General features: G+C 54.9%; 1 protein-coding gene across 1 annotated transcript in view; it reads left to right on the forward strand.

The window, feature by feature from the left end:
- Positions 1-20,297, forward strand: part of POC1A (POC1 centriolar protein A) — a 67,197-nt gene extending 46,900 nt beyond the window's left edge. The window contains 3 exon segments of the mRNA XM_025456066.3: positions 1,386-1,457; positions 1,459-1,530; positions 20,091-20,297. Coding sequence (XP_025311851.1) covers positions 1,386-1,457; positions 1,459-1,530; positions 20,091-20,189 — 243 coding nt within the window. The 3' untranslated portion in view covers positions 20,190-20,297.
- The last annotated feature ends 343 nt before the right edge of the window (positions 20,298-20,640 follow it).

Raw genomic sequence — 20,640 nt, forward strand, 5'->3', positions numbered from 1 at the left:
TATTGGTTCATCCCACTTGTGTGCTGGCCCTGGATATATAGTGGCTAGAGGAGCAGGGCAGGGGTGGGGCGGGCCCAGGTGTGTGGGAACACAGAGCTGCTGCTGACCATGAGTTCAGGGTTGCAGAGCAGGTGGAGGATAGGATGCTGGGACAGAGGAGAGGAAGGGTGGATGAGGGCCTTCTGATAGGGAGGCCCTTGGGAACTGGGCAGGAGGGTGCAGAGCAGAAGGGGAGCTGTGGAAGGAGGTAGGCTGGAGCCGGATGTCTTGTCAAGGGGCTTGAGTTTTCTCCCAGAGGCGGTGGGGATCCCTGGAGGACTGGCAAGGCCAGGGAGTGACGTGGTAACCTTTGGAATGTCTGTCTGTGAGGTCGTGGTTTAAAACCCTAAGCCCCAAGTGTGGCTGCCTTTAAGGGTAACCGGGACTTTGGGGCCGGCCTAGAATGTGAACCTCATTTGTACAGGGAGCAAGTCCACAGAGGAATTGGAGGCTCCAAGACCAAAACTGAGGCGTCTGCCAACTGTGTCCTTGGGAACCGGGTGGCTCTGGGAACCCACCTTGCTGAACACATGCACAGTGTTCAGGTTAGGAGAAGGTTAGGAGAAGCATTCATCTATATGTAGAATGGTGCCTGAATTGGGGGGGAGGGGTGTCACATGTTAGAATGAGGTGAATCCCCGTAGGAAATCACTTGTGCTCAGTGGTTGTGGATGAGTGTTTTGGGGGCATGTGGCAGAGGTTAGGCTGGCTTTGGCATTTGAGAGCTGAAACACCTTAGGCAGGAACACTGATCCCTCACATTCTGGAATGCAGCAGCAGCCCAGGGTGCCTGACCCGTGGATTCTGACTCCCACCAGCCATCTGGATGTTCACATACAATGCTGGTTTTCCCAGGGATTCTGCACTAGGGCAGGGTTGAACGTTCCCCCCCAGTTCTAGGCCATCCCCATGCTAGGGGTGGGGAATTGGCATTGAGCTCACCAGGAAAGGGGGTGACTTCAGGGTCTCCAGACTCTCAGAGGCCTACCAGAGGGTGCAGGCTGCATGAAGAGCCCGCAGCTGGCCTGGCCTTGGCCTCCCAGATGGCCTCCAGGAACCAGCGGAGGGCACTCACCCACCCGCCTGCACCTCCCTTCCAGGCTCCTCCAGCCGTTACTGCCAAGTGCTCTGGTTGCACTCCTCACCCGTGGCCTCTGTCCTGGCAGGGCGTGCATGGCCCGGAGGTGGGAGTACTGCCCCACCGTGTTTCTCCCCAGTCTTTGGGACTTATTTTCTCCAGTTTGCTGGTGGTTTTCCACTTCATCCTTTGGAGGGACCATTCTCTCTGTGTTTCGCTAAGCACTGAATGGGGACTGAAGGACTCCCTTTCTTTTCATTGTCTTTAGCCAGAAGTGGATTTCCCCGTCCCTCCAGGAGGAGGCAGGAGTCAGGAGTCGGTGCAGAGCCAGCTCCAGGAGCCCTATCAGCATGCCCCAGACGCTGACCAGCACGCTGGAGCACATCGTGGGCCAGCTGGACGTCCTCACCCAGGTAGGCCATGACGTGTGTTTATCCCACGTGGCCTGGCATCTGGACCATTTGAAGGTGGGCCGCAGGTGCTATATTTTTAAAAAAACATAATCATAATGGACCTACTTTCCAGCCCAAATTAATGAAATTGCAGTGCCTGCCCTGAGATCCTGGTTCTCAGGGCCATCTGAGCCTTGGCCAAGCCACTGGTCCCCAAAATCACCAGTGCTGGATCCTGTAGGGTGTCCCCTCCCAGGGCTGGCCTGGGCCACAGCAGAGCTTTGAAAGAAACACTGTCCATTCATCCCACTCATTGCAGGGTGGGCACTCCAGGGACATGCCAGGGAACTGTGAGCAGTGAATCAATGCATCTGGGAGTCCAGGCTCTGGGTTTGAGGGTTTGAGCTGGCACTGCTCTTATCCTCCATGCAACCTTGGCGAAATCCCTTCGGCTCTCCAAGCCCTGGTGCGCTCTTCTGTGATGTGCAGTGGTCATGCAGTGGTCATGGACTCCATGTCCTGTTTGTGGTCAGGATTAAAGGAGATGAATCTTTGGGAAGTATTTGGCTTACTCCTGGCTCTAGGTAGGTGCTCAGTAAATGGTAGCTGTGTTGCTGTGAGCAGTGTCATCAGCAAGATAGGCGTGGACTCCAACCTCTGGAGCATATGTACATTTGGCAGTTTGCAATACAGAAAGAATCACAGTGCAACAGTTTCCCTAAGAGCAGAATGCCCTGGCAAGAGGGGGCAGCCAGTACCATGGGCATGAGAGTGGCCCTGGCAGAGGGAGCAGCCTGCCTGCAGGACTGGGGGCCACTGGCACATCTAGGCAATGAGCAAGGCCCAGCATGGCTGTATGGGGCATGTGGGGGAGCGGGGGGCAGGCCAGGATGTAAAGGGTATCAGGCCCCTTCCACACCTGGGCTGTGGGTGTAGACCACCTTCTTCTGTGACAGCTCATGGGTAGACCAAGGGTATGAGAGGACTGCAAAGGACCCTTGAGTCTCTTACAGAAACAGAGCTGAAACGGCATGGCATCATTTCTCTGTCTCTGGATCTGGAGCCAAGTGAGCAAAGCTCCTCTGCGTCATGTCACATGGTCCACGGAGTGTCACAGCATCCCAGCTGGTACTGCACACCTTGGGCCCAGGGAAGAAAGGACATTTGAAGGGAAAGGTCAGACATTGGTGGCTGGGGATGGGAGGGGGAGGGGTACAGGACAACTGCAGGCACATCAGACATTTCTGAAAGCCTGTTAACCCTTGAGAAGATGGCATGTGCTAAGAGAAGTAGGAGCAACGTGCATATCCCCCACCTCAGATGCATCAGAAACTGCCGAGCCTGCCTCATGTTCTTCACAGCCTTGTCAAGTGAGAGATCAGGGGAGGTGGAATCAATTAGAACTTTATAGGATAAAATTGGAAATTAAGTCTGAGAAGATGGTTAAAAATAGCTTCATTGGATCGCTTCATTGGATCACTTCATTGGAGTATAGCACTAAAAGCGTTTCCTGTCACTGTGTTTCAGGGATGCACACTGGAGGTTTTGTTATGTGTTAGCAGTTCTGAATGTGATAGTAACTTTGTAGAAAACTGGCATCACAGAGAATAATGAAGGCTCTCTTGTGGCCTGGGCCTCTGGCCCTGGGTCTCAATGGCTCTGTGGGCACCCTTGTCCTACCTCACACCATCCAGCCCCTTTGCAGATCCAAACAGCACTCCACCCCCGACCAGATGCCAGTCACCTGCTCTGCCAAACAGCGTGCATTCCTGAATGTTCCTGACGGACTTGAAACATCCTAAGGAGGAATCTTGGTTTCCACAGATGAAGCCCCAGTTGAGGCCTCAGCCCATTTCCAGAGCAGTAGAAGTACATTTGTGCTAACCAGCATGGTGTCCTTAAGCTTGGTTCCTGGTTGTTTTCCAGACATACCTCCTCTTCTGGATTTGGGGCTCTAGCTGAGGTGTCCAAGCCACAGCCAGAGCTATGCCCTGTGGGCTTGGGCATTCACTCCTCTTGGAACCAGCTTGGCTGTGGGCAGCCCCCTCTCTGGAGGCTCCTCAGAGGCCTAAGAGCCAGGTGACCCTGCTGTGTATAGCTGCCCACGTAGGTTGCTTAGCCGGGCTCTGAGCCTCTTTGGTCTGTATTGGCCTTACACGCTGCCCCCTCAGTGAGCGCTTCTCACCATCCTGATGTGCCTGTGTGCTCTGGAGGGGTGGAGGTGTCTCAGCTACCCTAACATGGACTCCTGCCTCAGAGTTGTCTGAATCATGCTGTTCTCTGTCTCACCCCCCTCACTGCCCCTTCCCTCCCCCTCAAGGAAGTCTACTTCAAAGAGGCTTCTCAGGGGGAAGCTGCCTTCCGGGGCCTTCAGTCCTCCATCCCGTAGAACATCCTCCAAGGAAGAACTGTGGGGGCTGTAGTGGCTGGGGATGTTTATTGAGTGAGTCACAAAGCCTCCAGCCCCTGGGTGACATGAGCAGGATACCCCGTTGTGGAAACTCACAGTTCTCAGAGCCTGTCTTCCTGCTCCACAGGCTGGTGTGACCCAGTGATTGAGTCCTCCTCTCTGGATGTTCATGGTCCATCTGCGCCAGTCTGAAGGACCAGTCTCGGTCCTCTTCAGTGGCATTTCTATGCAAAGCAAAGGCCTGGAGGTCGGTCAGCTGAGTGCACGCCCATGAAGAGGGATGACTCAGCTTGCTTGGGCAAGGTGCTTAATCTCTGGGCCTCAGTTTCCAAATCTAGAGAATAGTGAGTAGCCACCTCACAGGACTCATGTGAGGATTAGATGTGTTAGCTTGTGTGAAGCTCTTTGAACAGTGCCTAGCAGTGCCATGTGCCGCCCCTGCCATTGTTCAGGCCCTGGCAAGGGTGGCAGGGGTGGGGGTCACAGCGGCACCAGAAACAGCCTCCCCAGTTCCCCACTGTCTCCCTGCCCAGAAGAGCCATGCCTCCGCCCTCACAGTGGGGGTGGCAAGTTCCCTACATTGCCTGAGCCCTCTCTGTGTCTGGGGCCAGCAAGCTGGCAGCATGGCTTCTCTCCCAGGCTGATAGGCCCATCACTCCGGGGGAGCAAATGCTCCTTGGGCCATGTGCAGCATCTGAAATCCAGCCCTTTGACTCCCCAGTTGGGGTTGTACCGTTTTATTTTTTCAGAGATGCCTTTTCTATAAAGTGCATACATTGTTTTTCAAAAGTGTGCCCATTCGGGGAGATAACCTTGGAATGCATTGCAAGGTTCACAGGCCTTTATCCAGCTCCCAAGTGGGTGTGCTCTTTGGACTGGCCTGTCCTGGCAGGTCTCCCTATGGTCTTGTTTTAGATGGGAAGTCCACAGAGTGAGGATCACGTCCTCATTGTCATCTTCCTCCTCCCACTGTTTATCTGAGACCTGCATCTTTCCAAAGGCCTTCCTTCATGGCCCTCATCTCATCCTCCCACCTGGTGCCCAAGAGCTAGCATCATGGCAGGTGCAGACAGGGTGTGAGTAATGGCCTGCTGGGCCTGGACCAGCCCAAGGGGCCAATCAGCCTGGGACTTCTCCAGGATCCTGGGTGATCCTGAGCTCAACGCATTATAAGCCAGGGCTCCCCAGCTTCACTTGCTAGATAGTTTTGGTGTAGTCAGGGATGACTTCACCGAGGAGTCCACCTGCAAGCCAAACTTGATCTCTCTGAAAGTTAAGGCTAGATATTCTTGCTCTGTGATCGCAGAGTCTGGTAGCCCTTAGGTCCCTGGCCAGAGCGTACACTCCCTTGCCCTGGCCCTTCTTTTTTTTTTTTTTTTTTTTTTTGCCCTGGCCCTTCTTTGTGTAGGAGACACCTTCTTTAATCCTGTGAGGTTTCTGTGTGGGGCTTCACTGATTGTTCCACTGCTTTCCTTTGGACCTTGATCCCAGCTGGGTGCCATGTTCCGAACAGCTGGGGTCTGTCTGGCCTTACATATCCCTACCAGCCGTGGGGAGCAGTGTGAGCCACCTGCCCATTAGCTTGGACACACCTGCCCTCCTGGATTTGAGGACCAACCCCATCATTCATCACCTGGGTGACTTTGGACATGTGACATTGTTCCCAGAGCCTTAGTTTCCTCCCTTGGGAAGTGGGGACAGTCCAGCCAGCTTATGTCCTCTGAGCACTATTATGAAGCTCCTGGTTAACTGGATGTGCTAGACCGGCACCAGCTCTTCCGTGAAGCACAGCACGAAGTTGATGTGTTCCCAGTGAAGTATGGGAAAGTACCAGGGTGGCCAGGTAACACAGGAGTGTCAGGAGTGGACATTCCACAGGCCTCTGCAGCTGCTGGACTTGAGTCCCAGGAGTGCCCTTGAGGTGCCAGTGAGAGTCTAGTGGTCTGGCTAGGCAGTAGGATGAGAGGGAAAGAAAGAAGAGGTCTTTCCCCAGGTCTAGGTTGGGGGACCCCAGGAGGCGATGGGGGACTGGAGTGTACAGGGGCTATTGAAAATCAGGGATGGGTCATGGGGCCCATTAGATGGGAGCCTTGAATCTGGACCCAGGCATCAGGCCAAGATTGAAGCTCTTCAAAGACATATACTTATCGTATAGCTATTCTTTGAATACATAGACAATAGACATATAGCTATTCTTTTTTTTTTCAAAGATTTTATTTATTTAGTCATGAGAGACACAGAGAGAGAAAGAGAGAGGCAGAGACACAGGCAGAAGGAGAAGCAGGCTCCATGCAGGGAGCCCGACGTGGGACTTGATCCCGGGTCTCCAGGATCACACCCTGGGCTGAAGGTGGCACTAAATCGCTGAGCCACACGGGCTTGCCCCTATAGCTATTCTTTGAATCTAGTTATCATAATGGTTTTTGGGGAAAATGTGTTTGCTAACAGTGGAGTTTAGATTTTTCTTTTTTTCTTTTTTTAAAAGATTTTATTTATTTGAGAGAAACCACAAAAACAGGGGGAAGGGCAGAGGGGGAGGGAGGAGTAGGCTCCCTGCAGAGCTCAATCCCAGGACCCTGAGATCATGACCTGAGCCCAAGGTAGATGCTTAACTGACTGAGCCACCCAGGCGCCTTGAGTTTAGGTTTTTCTTTGGAGACTTTTTGCTCCTTAAAACCCAGCATGGGAATTCTCAGCAATACTGGGGCTGAGGTCATGAGTGGATACCTCCCTTCCTCTTGTGACGCTGTCTTCACACACACTTTAGAGAATGTATACCTATTCTATGGCTACCACAAGTCACTGACCTTCTGGGCCTGCCCCACGTCTTCTCTTCCTGAGAAAATTCACTTAACCTTAGAGGCCTATGAGGTCCAGAATAAAAACCCCAGCTGCGCTTCTGTCTGTGTGGGTCTGAGAAAACCTTGGTTTCCTCCTGTAGAGGAGGAGAGCCTTTATGCACTGCCCATGTGCCCATCCCATGGGGTAGGCAGAAGAGGTCAGCACCCCACCTGGGGCTGGGATTTCCTGTAGGGTCTTCTTTCCATGAGTTGCTTTCATATCTCCCCTCCCCTTGAGGAAGGACTCCAGTGTGGGCCCCATGGCTGCCAGGCCTGACTCCTTGGTGATGGGCATTCGACATGTATCCAGACAGAGGCCCTGACCTTTCCTCTCATGTTCTTCTGGGGGTGCATCAGATGGTCTAGGGGTCCCTTTCACAGATGCTGGAACATTCACCAGTGAGCCAGGAGAGGCTACTTTCCACAACTAGCCTAACTGCATGAGCTCACCTCCTGCGCATTGGCTCCCTTTGCTTCCTTTGCGCCTCCTGAGTGACTGAGGTTCGGGTGGTGCTGGGAGTTGCAGAGTCCCTAGGCCTTCCTCAGGGGCAAGGGGTGGGGTGCTGAGGCACAGTCAGTACCCAGGAGCTGGAGAGGCCACAGCCAGGGCCCTGGGCCCAACAAATGGCTGGGTGGTTTTGCCTCAGAAGCCCACAGCAGAGTTATTTTCGACTCCAGTTTCACATCTTGCTGCTTTTTAAAAATACCAAACCATGAAATTCCTGCTCCAACTATGTTTTTTTATGGCACCCGTGCTTCAGGCTGGCCACAGCAATGCTGTGATGTCACGTTCAGGTTCCTGTGACTCACCGGGGGCTGCTGGGCTCCAAGGATAGAACATGCATGCAGTGGGATGCAGGCGGGGGCAGGCCCACCCAGCCCTGCCGGTTTGGGCCTCTGACATTTGAATTTGTGAAATATCCAGGTTGTAACTCTGCTGGACCTAACTCAGCAAGGCTAAGGATTTTTGTCTTGTGCTTTGGGGAGTCCGATAGAATGGCCTGGGTTTTTGTTTTGTTTTGTTTTGTTTTTGTTTTTGAGACATCCTGACCCTCCCTCCCCTGCACAATCCTGGAGGTTCCCTGTTTGATGGGCTGCTTGGGCAAGGCACCTAGTTCCATGCTGGCAGGGAAGGTGGGAACGCAGGGCCTGCCGAGCTGCCTGACCATTCTCTGGGGCTTTCAGTGTACCTCTTTCCTGGGCAGACCAACAATTGTGCAAACACTCTATAGATTTTAAAGCACTTACACCATTTTAGCTGGGTTCCAACTCTCCCAGGTGCACCCAGACCGAAGTCTTTGGGAAGGTATAGAGTGAAAGTCATCCTGCCCAGCCGCCCTTACCCCCTGCCAGGATTCCTGTTTATAGAGTGTATGTAGCCCTTTCATGTCACTTGGTACACGCAGGCAGTGGGCCCTCTCTCCACATTAGCACATCTGGCCACCTGGCCTACATAGTCCAGAAGGGGTCTAGCTGACCTCTTCTGTATAGATATTCAAGAGCTGCCCTTGGGCCAAAGTCAAGTTCAGGACAGTCTGAGTCCCACCACTTGGGGTTTGGAGACAAGAGATTTGTTTTTCCTCTGTCAAGAGGCTGCTTCCTGGGGACAGGATACTCTGTGGTCTGTGTCAGAGGCATACTTGGGGCTGACTCCAGCTAGTTGCAGAGGGGCTGGGCCCTGGCCTTTGCCCAGCCTGTTGCTCTTTTAGGCAGTTTATCCATAGGCTCCTCTGGCTTTGCAAAAAGCAAAGGTTGGGGCAGCCTGGGTGGCTCAGCGGTTTAGCGCCACCTTCAGCCCAGGGAGATCCTGGAGACCGGGGATCGAGTCCCACATTGGGCTCCCTGCATGGAGCCTGCTTCTCCCTCTGCCTGTGTCTCTGCCTCTCTTGTGCATGCTCTGTGTCTCTCATGAATGAATGAATGAATAAAACTTTAAAAAAAAAAGCAAAGGTTGGTGCTGCTAGCAGCACTCAAAAGAGGAGGAGCTCGTGTTTATTATTGCACAGGGTGCTGCATGGCAGCTCCATCTTCTCTGCCGTCTGTGGTTGTGGCAGAAAGCACCCTTCCCCAGAGAAGCTACAGATCGAAGGCCCCCACCCACCAGATGGGCTTGGGATGGCTGCGGTTACCTCTGGGGCCTGGGAATGTTCACAGTCTTAGGAGATTTCTCCTGTGAGGCCCAGAGCAAGGCTGGAGCTGAGGAGGGGCAGGGCAGGGACTGGAGCCGGATAACAAGGCCCATGCAGGGGTATCTCATTCAGACTGACTCTAGGATTACTCCCGAGGAGGGAGGAAGGGGACACTGGGTGGTTTGCTCTCACTCCTCTGGGGACCCACGGGCTCTCTAGGAAAGGGTTAAGTCCTGGCCACAAGAAGGGGCCTAGGAGTATTCTGGTTGACTGGCAGTCCCAAATAGGCCTCCGTGGCTCTGTGATGAACGAAGTCACAGCTGGCCCTGTGGCCATTTGGCATGCTCCCAAATGAAGCACCACTGGAGCAGGATCAGGGAAAGCTACTGTCTGGCCTGCTACTTCCTTCCACCTGTCCTGTAGAGGGCCCTCTCTGGGCCTGGACCGCTGGTATAGTGGAGGAGAAAAAGCAGAAAGAAGCTTTAAACTTGGTGAGGCATGGCTTCTGGGGGAGAAGTTCCATGCCCCCCTTTCTGATTTGGGCCCAGCTAGTGGCTACAGATAACCATCCAAGATGAGAGGCTAGGTTTCATATCATGGATCAGTGGGTCCTCGGCAGGCCAGGGGAATTCTGTAAGCCCTTCTTCCCTGAGCTGGTCCTGTTGGGCTGGGGCTACAGCCTCACTTGCCAGGCTGTACTGAGGCCTCCATCAAGCTGCCTGACAGTCCGTCTGACTTGGGACGATTGTGTTTTATCAGGTTGTGGTAAATTAACTACCACATTGGATTACGGATTGTTGGAAAAGTCAACTTCCGAAGAAATGGAATGCAGAAGGTGGCCAAAGCCAAGATTTGCACCCCAGGCTCAGCCCTGTTTGGACTCAGCATGGGGTCAGAGTACAGCAGAGCTCTGGCTGAGGGGCGACTGGCATCCTGCATCTTAGGGCCTGTCCTGGTCAGACGCTTGTCTCTCTGGTGGCCTGCCCAGGGCTGACAAAGAGATGAGCTTGAACTCAGGCCAGTGTTGGTAGAATATGCAGCTCAGATCCTCCATTCTGGTGTGGGTAGCACATGGTTGTATGGATGGTGGTGAGTGGACCCACTCTTTATAGCTTCTCTTTTGGGGGTAAGTAATAATATGGAAAAGCATGTGTTCATTTAAGAGGAGTTGCTTTTAAGCCACAAGGAAGGTAAATTAGCCAAGATTCCTTAATCCCATGGCTAATCCACCAGTAGAAAATAGTGTTTCATGTACTTCCCGAAGAGAGCTAATCCTCAGTAGAGGTGGGGGCTGGGGGATGCAGAAACGTCAGAGAAATCCTATATCCCTGAGATAATGTGAAACAGAAACACGGACCTGTGGGCTCAAGGGACAAAGGCTTGTTTTGCGTTGTTAGCAGCCAACTGGGGGGTGAAAGGGGCTGGTTGAAAAGACAGTTGCCAAGCCCAGAGAGATTGGAGGAATTTCTTCAGGAACACATTTTGTTGTGCATCAACTGTGTGTGATCCTGGACAAGTCAGTCTGTCAGACGTCAGCATGAGAGGGAATCTCCCGTTTCTTCCCCTATGAAGTTCAGGGCTTGGAGCCGTTAGTCCTCATCAAATCAGGCCTGAGGCGAGAGAGGGAGGAAGCAGGCCGCTTCCTGGATTCCCACCCCACTTGGTGCACCCCCACATCCTGCTGAGGCCCAAGCCAGCTGACAGGGGCCCCTCTGGTCTGCCTGCCCCTCCAATCCCTCCCCCATTAACCCCTCAAGCTCGCCAGGTCCAGGGCCCAAGCTTGGGAAAGTTCCTCACCAGTCCAATGGGCTTATCCTCAGAGTAAGGCCACTCTAGGCCCTGGAAACCTGGGCTGTCTGGTACAAGACCTGAATTCTCTGGATCTTCATGGTGCTCAGGGCTTGGCATTTGTCTGTCCCGCGCCCAGTGTGCACCTACTGTGTGCCTGGAGCTATGCCTGGAAACAAAGACCGCAGTGAGCCTGTCCTCATGATGCTGGCATTCAGACTGACGGATGTCAACAGGCTGTCAAGGGCCAGCATCTGCACCTTTGACTCAAGGGCGCCTTGCCACAGACCATGGGGTGCTAGACAGAGCGGGGAATGGGGAGGCAGAGCCTTGGGGGGTGGGAAGGGCTAGGCTTGGACTAGCAGCCCCCACTCCCAGGAAGCCATGCTGGTCCTTCCGGCCCCCATACACCCCCCACATTTAGCCACGGGCTGGCCAGGACAACATCAGCAAGATGGAGCCCTGCGTATGCGCATGTGCGCGCACACACAGACATACAGCAGCAGACAGAGCCGTTGCTGGCAGGAGATGAGGCGGAGCTGTGCGGGCGCTGCGCCTGGCAGCCCCATTTTGTTTTGATAGCTCACGAGACCCCACAGCAAAGAGATTCCCCTTTTCTTGCATCTGTTTTAGATCTTTAAAATCTGAGTAAAGTCAAAACCATGCTACAGGGGAGATTAATTCCACATTTTTCCATCTTTGCTATGAAACCAAAGGAAAGTTAGTTAAGACATTCTGGGCGGCACAGTTGAGATGGGGGCATTGAGCCAATGGCCAACGCCAGGATGTCCCCTACAGCCTGGCACGAGGGTCCCCAGGGGTGTGGCTGGGCAGCTGTGCCCTCTCCCAAAGCCCCAGGGCGCCCGGGACCCTACCACCAGGAATCTGGCTTCCGTGTTGGGGGGAGGGGGCTGGGATGTCCCAGCCCCTGTGGGAGACCGCCTGGAGGAGCCCAAATCAACCACAAGCCTGGAAGTGATTAAAAGGAACTTTCCGTCACAAGAGAACTTTAAGGGGCAGCCAGACCACCACGTGCTCTGATGGCTCAGCCCCTACCAGGCTGGACCACGGGTGCCTCCTTCAGGGCCTCATCTGTGCCCAGGGCCCCCTGAAGCCCAGAGCTCAGCTGTGGCCCCGGTGAGGTAGGGAGCCGTGCTGCCCATGGTACACCCCCATGTTCAGAGCAAGGGCTCCTTAATAGTAGCTGTACTGGAGTGGAGCCTGGAGAGATGCACTGTATAGATGAGGAATCTGAAGCCTAGAGTCCAATAACTTGCCCACGGCTGTTTAGCAAGTTAGTAGTCGAGTTCAGGTTTGAATCCAGGAAACACAGCTCTGGAGCCTCACAGGACAAAGGTGGGATGGGGGTTACTGGGACAGCATTTTCCAAGGGCCTGCACCCGTGCTGTGATCAAGACATCCTGGGAGAGGAGAGGAGGGTGGGCACCGAGTGTGGGGGTAGGACCATGAGGACTTCTGGGGGAAGGGGGTTGGAGTGGGGCTTTAGGTAGGTGGCTTTGGTCAGCAAGAGCAGTAGTAACAGGCAATGTGGGCCTTGAGTCCAGCCTTTATCCCGGCTCCTGGACAGAAAAGGGGCTTGGCAGAAGGAGTGTGGAGGTGAAGGGTGACCCAGGAGTCCCAGGACGCTGAGGGGGAAGGTGGGGCCTGAGCAATACAGTCACAGAGAGGGAAGTAGCTGGGGCCCACCTGCCACAGACTGGAGGCCCTGGGGCAGGGGCAACTGGCCCGAATCAAGCCCTGATTCAAGGGCGCTGCCCAGCCTGACCGAGCAGCCAGAGGAGTCATGGATGGCATGGTCCAGTCACCTGATTGGCTTCCTGCACCCCATCAGGCTTCCCTGTGGCTCCCACCCACTGTTAGCACCCTACTGTGCTCAGCATTCCCACCGCCCTCTCCCAGCCTTGGCCCAGTGCTGCCTCTGCCCTGCATACTTCCCCTCTCTCCCTCTGACTTTCGCCCCACTCTATAGCCCTGGCACACACCTGCTCATGTGGCACCCCCGACCCCAACCCCTTCACCTTTTGCCTCGCTGCCCATCCTGCCCCCTACAGACGTTGATGGCTCAGTCTCCTGGCTTCCTGCTACACCGCCAGCACAGGGCAGTGTTAGTTCCCCTCACTGCCGTGCCCCCAGCCCGACAGAGTGCTTGAGGGGGGCATGTGGCTGGATGTGAACTCTCTGGCCCAGCCACCCTGTCCACCTGTCTTCCACCCTCCAGAGAAGCCCAGGAGGGGATGTTGATCATAAAAACCACCTAAGAGGGGCTCCATGCTCCACCTAGGGCTCTACCTAGAGCAGAAAGTGGACGTGAAGAAGTCCCCTGGCTGGGGTCGGGGGGCTGCCAGAGGGAAGGGCCGCCGCAGTGCTGGATGGGATGGGGGAGGGCTGGGGGAAGCCTAGAGCATAGCCTCCACGTGCAGCAACGTTCTATAAGGAACTGGCCGAGTATCTGAGAAATGCACATAGAATGGCTGGCTGGTCTCCCTTGGTCTTTCTCCCTCCTTCCAAAACATTACTCACTGTTAGTCGTGGCTGAGCAGCTTCGCCAAAAGCCTGCCCAGACAGGACCAGTGCTATGGCCACACCAGTGCCTAGAAGCCCCACAAGCCAGCATCTGTTTGCAGCACCTGGCAGACCTGACAAATGTGGGAGTGTCAGGAGGGCCTGTTGGTGTACTGTGGCCCCTCAGGGCTTTGTGGAAGTTATAGCTCTAGTTTTCCTTACATTTGCACGTGGGCTCCACAGGAAAGAGGCTTTCAGTAAAGGTCGTAGTAGCAGCAGCACTCTGGGTGGAGGAGCGGCTGCCGGAAGGCCCCTGGCTCAGAGCATCTGCCCTGGGTCTGTGTTCTGAAGTGCCAGCTCATTCCCTTCCGTTTCACCTCCAGCTGTGCCACCACTTGGCCATGGTCAGTTCTAGGACTGAGAGCCTCTTCTCCCAGACTCAGTCTAGAACCAACTCTGAAAACTAGCCACAGACATGCAGGAACACCTTCCTCAGGCTATACTTGCTCAGACCTGTGAGTGTGATAAGGCAGTGCCAGGGAGTGGAGACTTCCCTGTTCTGCCCCTTTCTGGTTAAGGGCCCTGGGGCGCCTCCTCCACCTGCCTTGTGGCCACCACACTCTAACCTGCTCAAGCACTCCAGATGAACCACATTGACCTCCCTGATAGTTCCAAGTGTGCCATGTTCTGTGCCTCAGGGCCTTTGCACCTGCTGTACCTGGCATTTGGAACACATTTCCTTCAGCCTGTCGTGTGTTGTCACCTCACAAAGCCTTGGTCAGCAGAGCTGGAGCTCTCCTTCCCGGGTCCACCAGCCCCAGCATCAGCCGTGTCCGGGGCCTGGATTTCAATTGGAGGTCACTCTCTGTAAACGCATCCTCCTCCTTTTCTTCTTGCCTTCTTCTCAAACGCAAGTGAAAGGGGGATGAAAAAGAGGCCTAAAAAGGAGATAGAAATGAGGAATAGAGAGTGGAGGAAAAAAAAATGCACGACAAGCCCTCCTCAAGAGGAAACCATTCTGAGGAGAAATAAGAGGCCAGGAGGGCTGAAAGAAGGGGAGGTCGTGCCCTGAGGAAGTAGAGGGCCCGGGAAGGAGGCAGTCCACTGGTGAGAGCAGGGACAAAGGAGGAGCTCAGCAAGCCCAGGGAAAGCATGATGGTGAAACTGGCAGGCAGAGATTGGTCACCAGAGGACTGCACACTGCTCTGTGAGACGAGTGGGGCCTCTGTGTGCTGGGTGAGTCCCTTCTGCCCTTCTGGTGCCTTTGTTGCACCACTTCGGAGTGGGTGGGAGTCATTCAGGGAGCACTGGACTCTCGCCTCTTGCACACGATGCCCGTGCAGAGCCCGTGGGAGCATCCTGGTTCCCCAGCCCTCGGGCAACAGGGCCAGGCAAAGGCCCTGCAAATCCACATTGGCCCCCGGCAGCACTGCAGCTGCCTGAGTCCATCAGGAGTGGAGGCTGTCGCCTTGGCCACCCAAAAGTCAGTGGAGATGCACTCCCTGGGCTCTGCCCCAAGCAGGGCACCCAGACTGGCCCGTTTAGGCCCTTGGTGGGTGCGGGGACAGTGTGGGAGTGGGGCTCAACTGTACCAGCTGCTAGAGCCCCGCAGCCTTGGGCAGGCACCTGAGGCCTTTGTGCCAGTCGGGGAAAGGCATCTAAGGCAGCAAGGTACAGAGCCATGGCATCTGTCAAAGTGTCCCCCATGTTGTGTTGTCTCCTACTTGGAGTTGGGGGCCCTGGGTGCCAGACATGTGGCTGAGGCCTGGCATTTTGGTGCAGCTTCTTTGAGCATCACTAAAGTTCTTAGGGGACTAGAAATCTAAGCCTGTCACTTTAAAATCAGTTATTTTTATACCCCACTCAGAAGGCCCTTCGGGTGTTACATGAACCGTCTTACACATCTTGAACTGTGAGTGAGAGAAGCCGCTCGCCTGTTAATGTTGCCTTGACGGGACAGATCAGTGTCTGCTGTCTCCTAAGCAGGAAAATGAGGATTCGAATAAGATGCCGTTGCTCTCCTCTCCCGGGAGGATTTTCCTCTGGAGAGCTCAGGCAGCCGGCAGGCTGGAACAGCGTCCCCGCCCCCAGCCAGAGCTGGCTGCACTCTGGCTCTTGGATTTGGCCCCCAGCTCCTCCAGCACCCTCTTCACTGGCAGGCCCCCTGCATTGGGCTGTCCCTTCCTTGTCACGCATTGAGGGCCAGGCTGCCTCGGATCCTGTCTGGTGCCCAGGGACCCGTGGGTCCACTGCTCTCCCCCTGCCCTGGAGTCCCCCCCAACCTCCCCCACCGTACCCCCAGCAGTGAAGATGATGTCAGTGATGCAGACTAGCCATGCTGCTGGCCCAAGTTCACTGCCGGACCCTCACAGGGGCCTTACACTTAGTCTGTTCTGCCTGGAGCCCGTTGTCCACCTCTCTTGAGGGCTGTCCTGTCCTGTGTTCGGTCCTGTGTTCAGGGCCTCGGGGCACATCCCTCCTCCCATTTGTGACCCAACTTACCAGGTGGTGCGGGCCCATACCGTGTGGCTGTCCCCGGTCTAGACGTCCCCTTGTGGCAGCCGGAGGGGTCTGCCCCCCCACTCAGCCTAGGACTACCAGCACCATCTTTTGCTCTGAGGCACAGCCTGCAGGCCCTGGTCCCATCTCCCACTTCTGGGAAGCCGTTCCTCACCCCCACACTGGGCCTTCCTCTGCTCCATCCCTCCTGTTAGTTACTTTCCCTGCCCCCTCAGGGGTCCGTGCACACTGATCCTTTGGCCCCAGTGCCCTTCCAGCCGTGCTTGCCTGGCAAACTTGGCCTTTGCTCACCCCTCCCTGCCCAGCACCGCTTCCCTGGCCCGGACCCCTCTGTTCTTCCCAGCACACCCGGCTGGTCTGTACTGCTGCCCAGCACTTGCCCCTTCACCCCAGGGCGCACCTGCGGGCCCAGCTGACTCTGTGCGTGCCATCATCACCCTCAGTGACTCAGGCCTGCACAGGAGTTGCTCGGTGAGGATGGGTGAGTGAAGAGATTCTGGGGCAAGGGTCTGCCAACTTTCTTAACAGTAAATACCAGGTTTTGTGGATCATAGGGTCTCTGTCACAACTGTGCAACCTGCCATTCTAGCCAGAAAGCAGCCATAGACGATACCTAAACAGATGGGCACGATGATAAAACCTTATTTACAAAAGTAGGCACCCGAACGTGCCAAGCTTCAGTCTAGAGAAACAACAGAATACGTTCAGTGGCAAACAGGAATGTTTCCAAGAACACCTTTCTCATGACAAGGGCCATGGCTTCCTGGAAATTGCCAGTAACAGCAGCAGAAGATGGTTCAGAAACAAGCCCCCAGGTGACCCTCTGACAGGTGTGACTTTGAAGATGAACTTCTGGGTCTCCCGTGACCTTGCCCTTGAGGCTCCCTCCATGGCTTGCAGGCAAAGGCTGTCATGTTTGAAGTAGATGGTGTTGGGCAAGGGGTGACAGTGTCCAGGCATGGGGTCTGAATTCTGCTTCCTGTCGCCATGGTTCAGGGAGAGAGAGATGTCGTATTTAATTGAACTCCATGTTGTGAGGGGCAGGGCATCCGGCAGTGACCAGGGTGCGTTCAGTTCCATAGCGTGTTTGGGAACTGAGCACTGAGGCTGAGAGACACCGCACCCCAGTGAAAGAAAGCATCGAAAATTCAAGTGTCCAGGGAGTTGCTCATCTAGTATCTATGAAAAGGTTATTGTTGTTATGTCCCTTTTGTCCATATAACGTTGCCTTTTTATAACTTAAAATTGTGACTTTTGTGAGAATTCCAAACCTTAGGGCTCAGTCAGGTGAGAGACTGCTTTATGGGGCTCGGGGGCATCTGAGGCCTGGGAACTGCCTGAGGGTGGCCTGATGTTGTGAGGGGGCTGCTAGAGGACCCTGGGGGTTATCCCTTCCCACTGTTGCTGCTCATTCCATCTGGAGCCACCTGGCCAGGTGGCCTAGACAGAAGGTAGCTGCTGGTGGGTAAGAGCAGAGATCCACAAGTTCCTCCTCAGGCTGCTTGAGTTCGGCCTTGGTTGAGCCATGCGGGGGCATGGTGGGGGCAGGGGGAGCACACAAACAGGCCTTCTGGGGTTATAAGGCCAGTAGCCCTCAGGCATATGGGGAAGAATAAAGCCAGGCCTCACTGTATGTGTGCCTGATGGGGACAGAGCAGAGGTGCAGCTCTCAGGGCCTTAGCCCAAACTCTGAAGCCAGGCCACCGAAGTTCACAGCCCTGGTTTGTTATTTATAAGTTGTGGGACTTGAGGCAGGTTGCTTAATATCACTGTGTCTTGATTTCCTCGCCTGAAAATGGGGATGATAAAGGCTCCTACCCTGAAGGATTGTTGAAGAAGAAACTTTTCCATGAAAATGACACCCCCTGCTTTATAAAAAGAGAACTAAGGAAAATGTGCAGAGCAGAGACTGCCGGACAACGTTCTAATGTATGAATAGCCCAAAATCGTCCTCCTCTCCCTGTCCCGTCCTTCCGGTGCAAACGGGTTGGGTGGGATCAAATGTGAGCGCAAAGGACCTGGTAGACTTCAGCCCTGGATGGTGGCTACCACTCAGCATCTTGGCAGAGTATGCCAGGGGCATGGGGGAGATGGGAAGTACAGACCAAACACAGAGGTGATGACTCTTCCAGAGTCTTTCTCCTCTGGAAAAGAAATGGGAAAATGGCAGGGAAAAGTAGGGGCTGCAGATTTGAGGACTAGTGGATTTCAAGCCTTTCTGTCTACAACATGCCATGCAGCACTCCCTCAAAACTCCCAAAGGAAGGGCCCACAACCAGGCTGGCACCCTCCTTTCAGGGGGCTGGATTTGAAAGACGTGTGTGCCTTTGTGTTTAAAGAAATTTAATATCGACAAATGACATATTTCTACCGAGCTGAAGTATGGCCCCACCATGGGACTAAGTGGAGGCCCTTGAAATGCGTGGCTCCCCGGGTATTGACATTGGCCCAGCACCTACTGCCTCCACACTTGAGAATTCGGTCCCTGCGAAGAAAAGTTAAAAGGGGTGGGGAGGGGGTGGGCAGAGAGGAAAAGCAGGCTGGCTCCCCCACTGTGACCTGGAGTCCGGGGCCATCGGAAAAAGTCTGGATGAGGAATGATTTTGGAGCTTGGCTCAGCGCAAGTTTCACAGCAGCCAGTGGAAACTTCCAGGAATGCTGCTCTGGGCCAGCCAGGGGCTGTTTCCGCCACCACTTTTACGAGGTACAGACCCCTCCACAGCTTCTGGCCAGCTCAGGGGTGGGTGTGTGGCTATCTCTTTCAGCCCAGCTCTGCCTCTCAGCTTGCAGTGCACCTTTTCAGGCTCAGGCCTGGACTCCAGAGGGTTCAGAGCCCCTTCAGCCCCGGCCAGCTCATTTGGAAAGGGCCAGCCGCCAGGAGGAGCAGCCTCCATGAGCAGCTGACATCCGTGCGGGATGCTGTGAGAATTTATAGCAGCCTGAGAGGGGAAACTCCCTCCCAAAATGTTTCAATGTTTTATTAAATGTATGAAAGGAAAGTTTCCTTTTCACTGGACCAAGGCCCAGAACCTCCTTGGAGCCTCAGGGAAGGTGGCAAAACCCTTTGGGAAAGCCCACAGACAAATGGGGGCTGAGCACTTAGGCTGAGAGACTTTCTAAAATTAATAGAAAGTATTGTTTCTTAATCTGACCCCTTTCTGCTGGCTGTAGGCTGCACAGCACAGAGACCAAGCCTGCCTCGTTCATAGCGGACTCTCCCAGTGCCTGGTGCAGGCCCGGCGTGCACAGGCCCTCGCCCAGCCCTCAATAAGGAGGTGAAGGAGAGCTCTGCAGTCGTGACCAGCATGGGTCAGGCTGGGCGAGGACGGGGGTTGGCTCTGTGACTGGTGGGCAGGCCCTGGGCGGGAGTCCCCTGATGGGCAGGGGGCCAGCTGCTCTCTGGGGAGCACACTCCCAGGTAGTGCTGCCCCTCTGCCAGCACTCTGTCCAAAGCCAGAGAAGGTGGGCAGGTTTTTTGCAGCCTTGTCTAGCAGCCATTTCTGCAAGATGGCCCTGGCCTATGAGGCACATGCAGCCCCAGCAGCTGGGGGCATCTGGCAGGCCAGACAGCCAGGTCCACAGGCTGGCATGCTGGGTGTGCAGGAGAGGCCAGGGAGCTAGGGCTCAGCCTCTGGAAACCAGCATGATGACAAGCGTTGCCAATGTGGGTCAAGCTGAAAAGGGCTAGGCACCATCCTGAGTCACCTCATAGTCTCCAAGACTCCTATGAGCTTGGCACTGTCCTTCCATTACGGAGGAGCAAAGGGGCTCAGAGATAGAGTTAGGGCCTAACTCCCTGATGGCGAATTTCCTGTAATTCCTGTGCTCTGATGTCTCTGGGCAGTGGTCCTCACTGGACTTGGACAGGCAGAGGCCCTCCTAGGCTTAGGGTTGCTCAGTCACTCACCCCCCAGCCCGGGAAGCCCTTCCTAGTGTAGAGGTGAAAGGCCTGAGGCATGGGCAGGACCCAGGTGGGGTGCCTTCGTTTCCGGGTAGAGTTTTCTTACCTTTGGAATGGAGATGGATGATGGTCTTCAGTTGGTTGTGGACAGAGCCTAGTCCAGACAATAGAGTGGTTCTGCTCCAGACTCCCAATCTAAATGCCAGACTACTGGGGAATCCTGACCCTTGATCGTCTTGGGGAATGCCCAAGGGCTATGGGACCTGCTGCCTACCTCCTTCATTGTGTCCTGCCCTCACCCACAGACATCAGAGAGCAGCCATCCAGAGCCAGGAGGGGACATGAAGGTGAGAACTGTCCCCAGGCAGGACAGCGGGCTGAGCAGCTGAGCAGAACTGGCTGAGGGGATTCCCCAGGGCAGCCCCGGAGCCCCTCCATCCTCAGAAGACTGACCACCATTTATTTTGCAGACAGTCTCCATCCTAGAGCAACGGCTGACACTGACGGAAGACAAGCTGAAGCAGTGTCTGGAGAACCAGCAGTTAATCATGCAGAGAACAACACCATGATCAGGGGAGCAAGAATCAAGAGCTCGGTCGATTTTGGGGGGTGGCAGGCCAGGGATTTGTACTATGGGACTTGGGTAAATAAACGAAGGGGATTTGGCTCTGTGGGAATCCCATCTATCCCTGAGCCCCAGAGGTTATGCCCTTCTCTCCTCCACCTGCCCTCTGCACCTGGAGGCTCTCCTGGCAGTGGAAGGCCCCCATAGGCAGGGCCTGCACTTGCAGGATGGACTGTGTTTGGTTTAATGTGAAGGAGTCACTTGAAAACGTTTGCTACCTCAGAGTCCTGACATGCCCTGAGATCGCCGCTCCCGGCCAGAGGCGGTAGCCCCAAGCCCCCTTACAGGAGTTTGTCCCCCTTTCTGCCATATGATTGGCTCTTCCCACCCACAACAGCTTAGCAATGGCCTGCCCATGGGATGGGTGAGCCAGGAGTTTTCTCCAAATCTGACAA

This window comes from Canis lupus, chromosome 20 (genome assembly GCF_003254725.2).
Source record: "Canis lupus dingo isolate Sandy chromosome 20, ASM325472v2, whole genome shotgun sequence".
Lineage (NCBI taxonomy): Eukaryota > Metazoa > Chordata > Mammalia > Carnivora > Canidae > Canis > Canis lupus.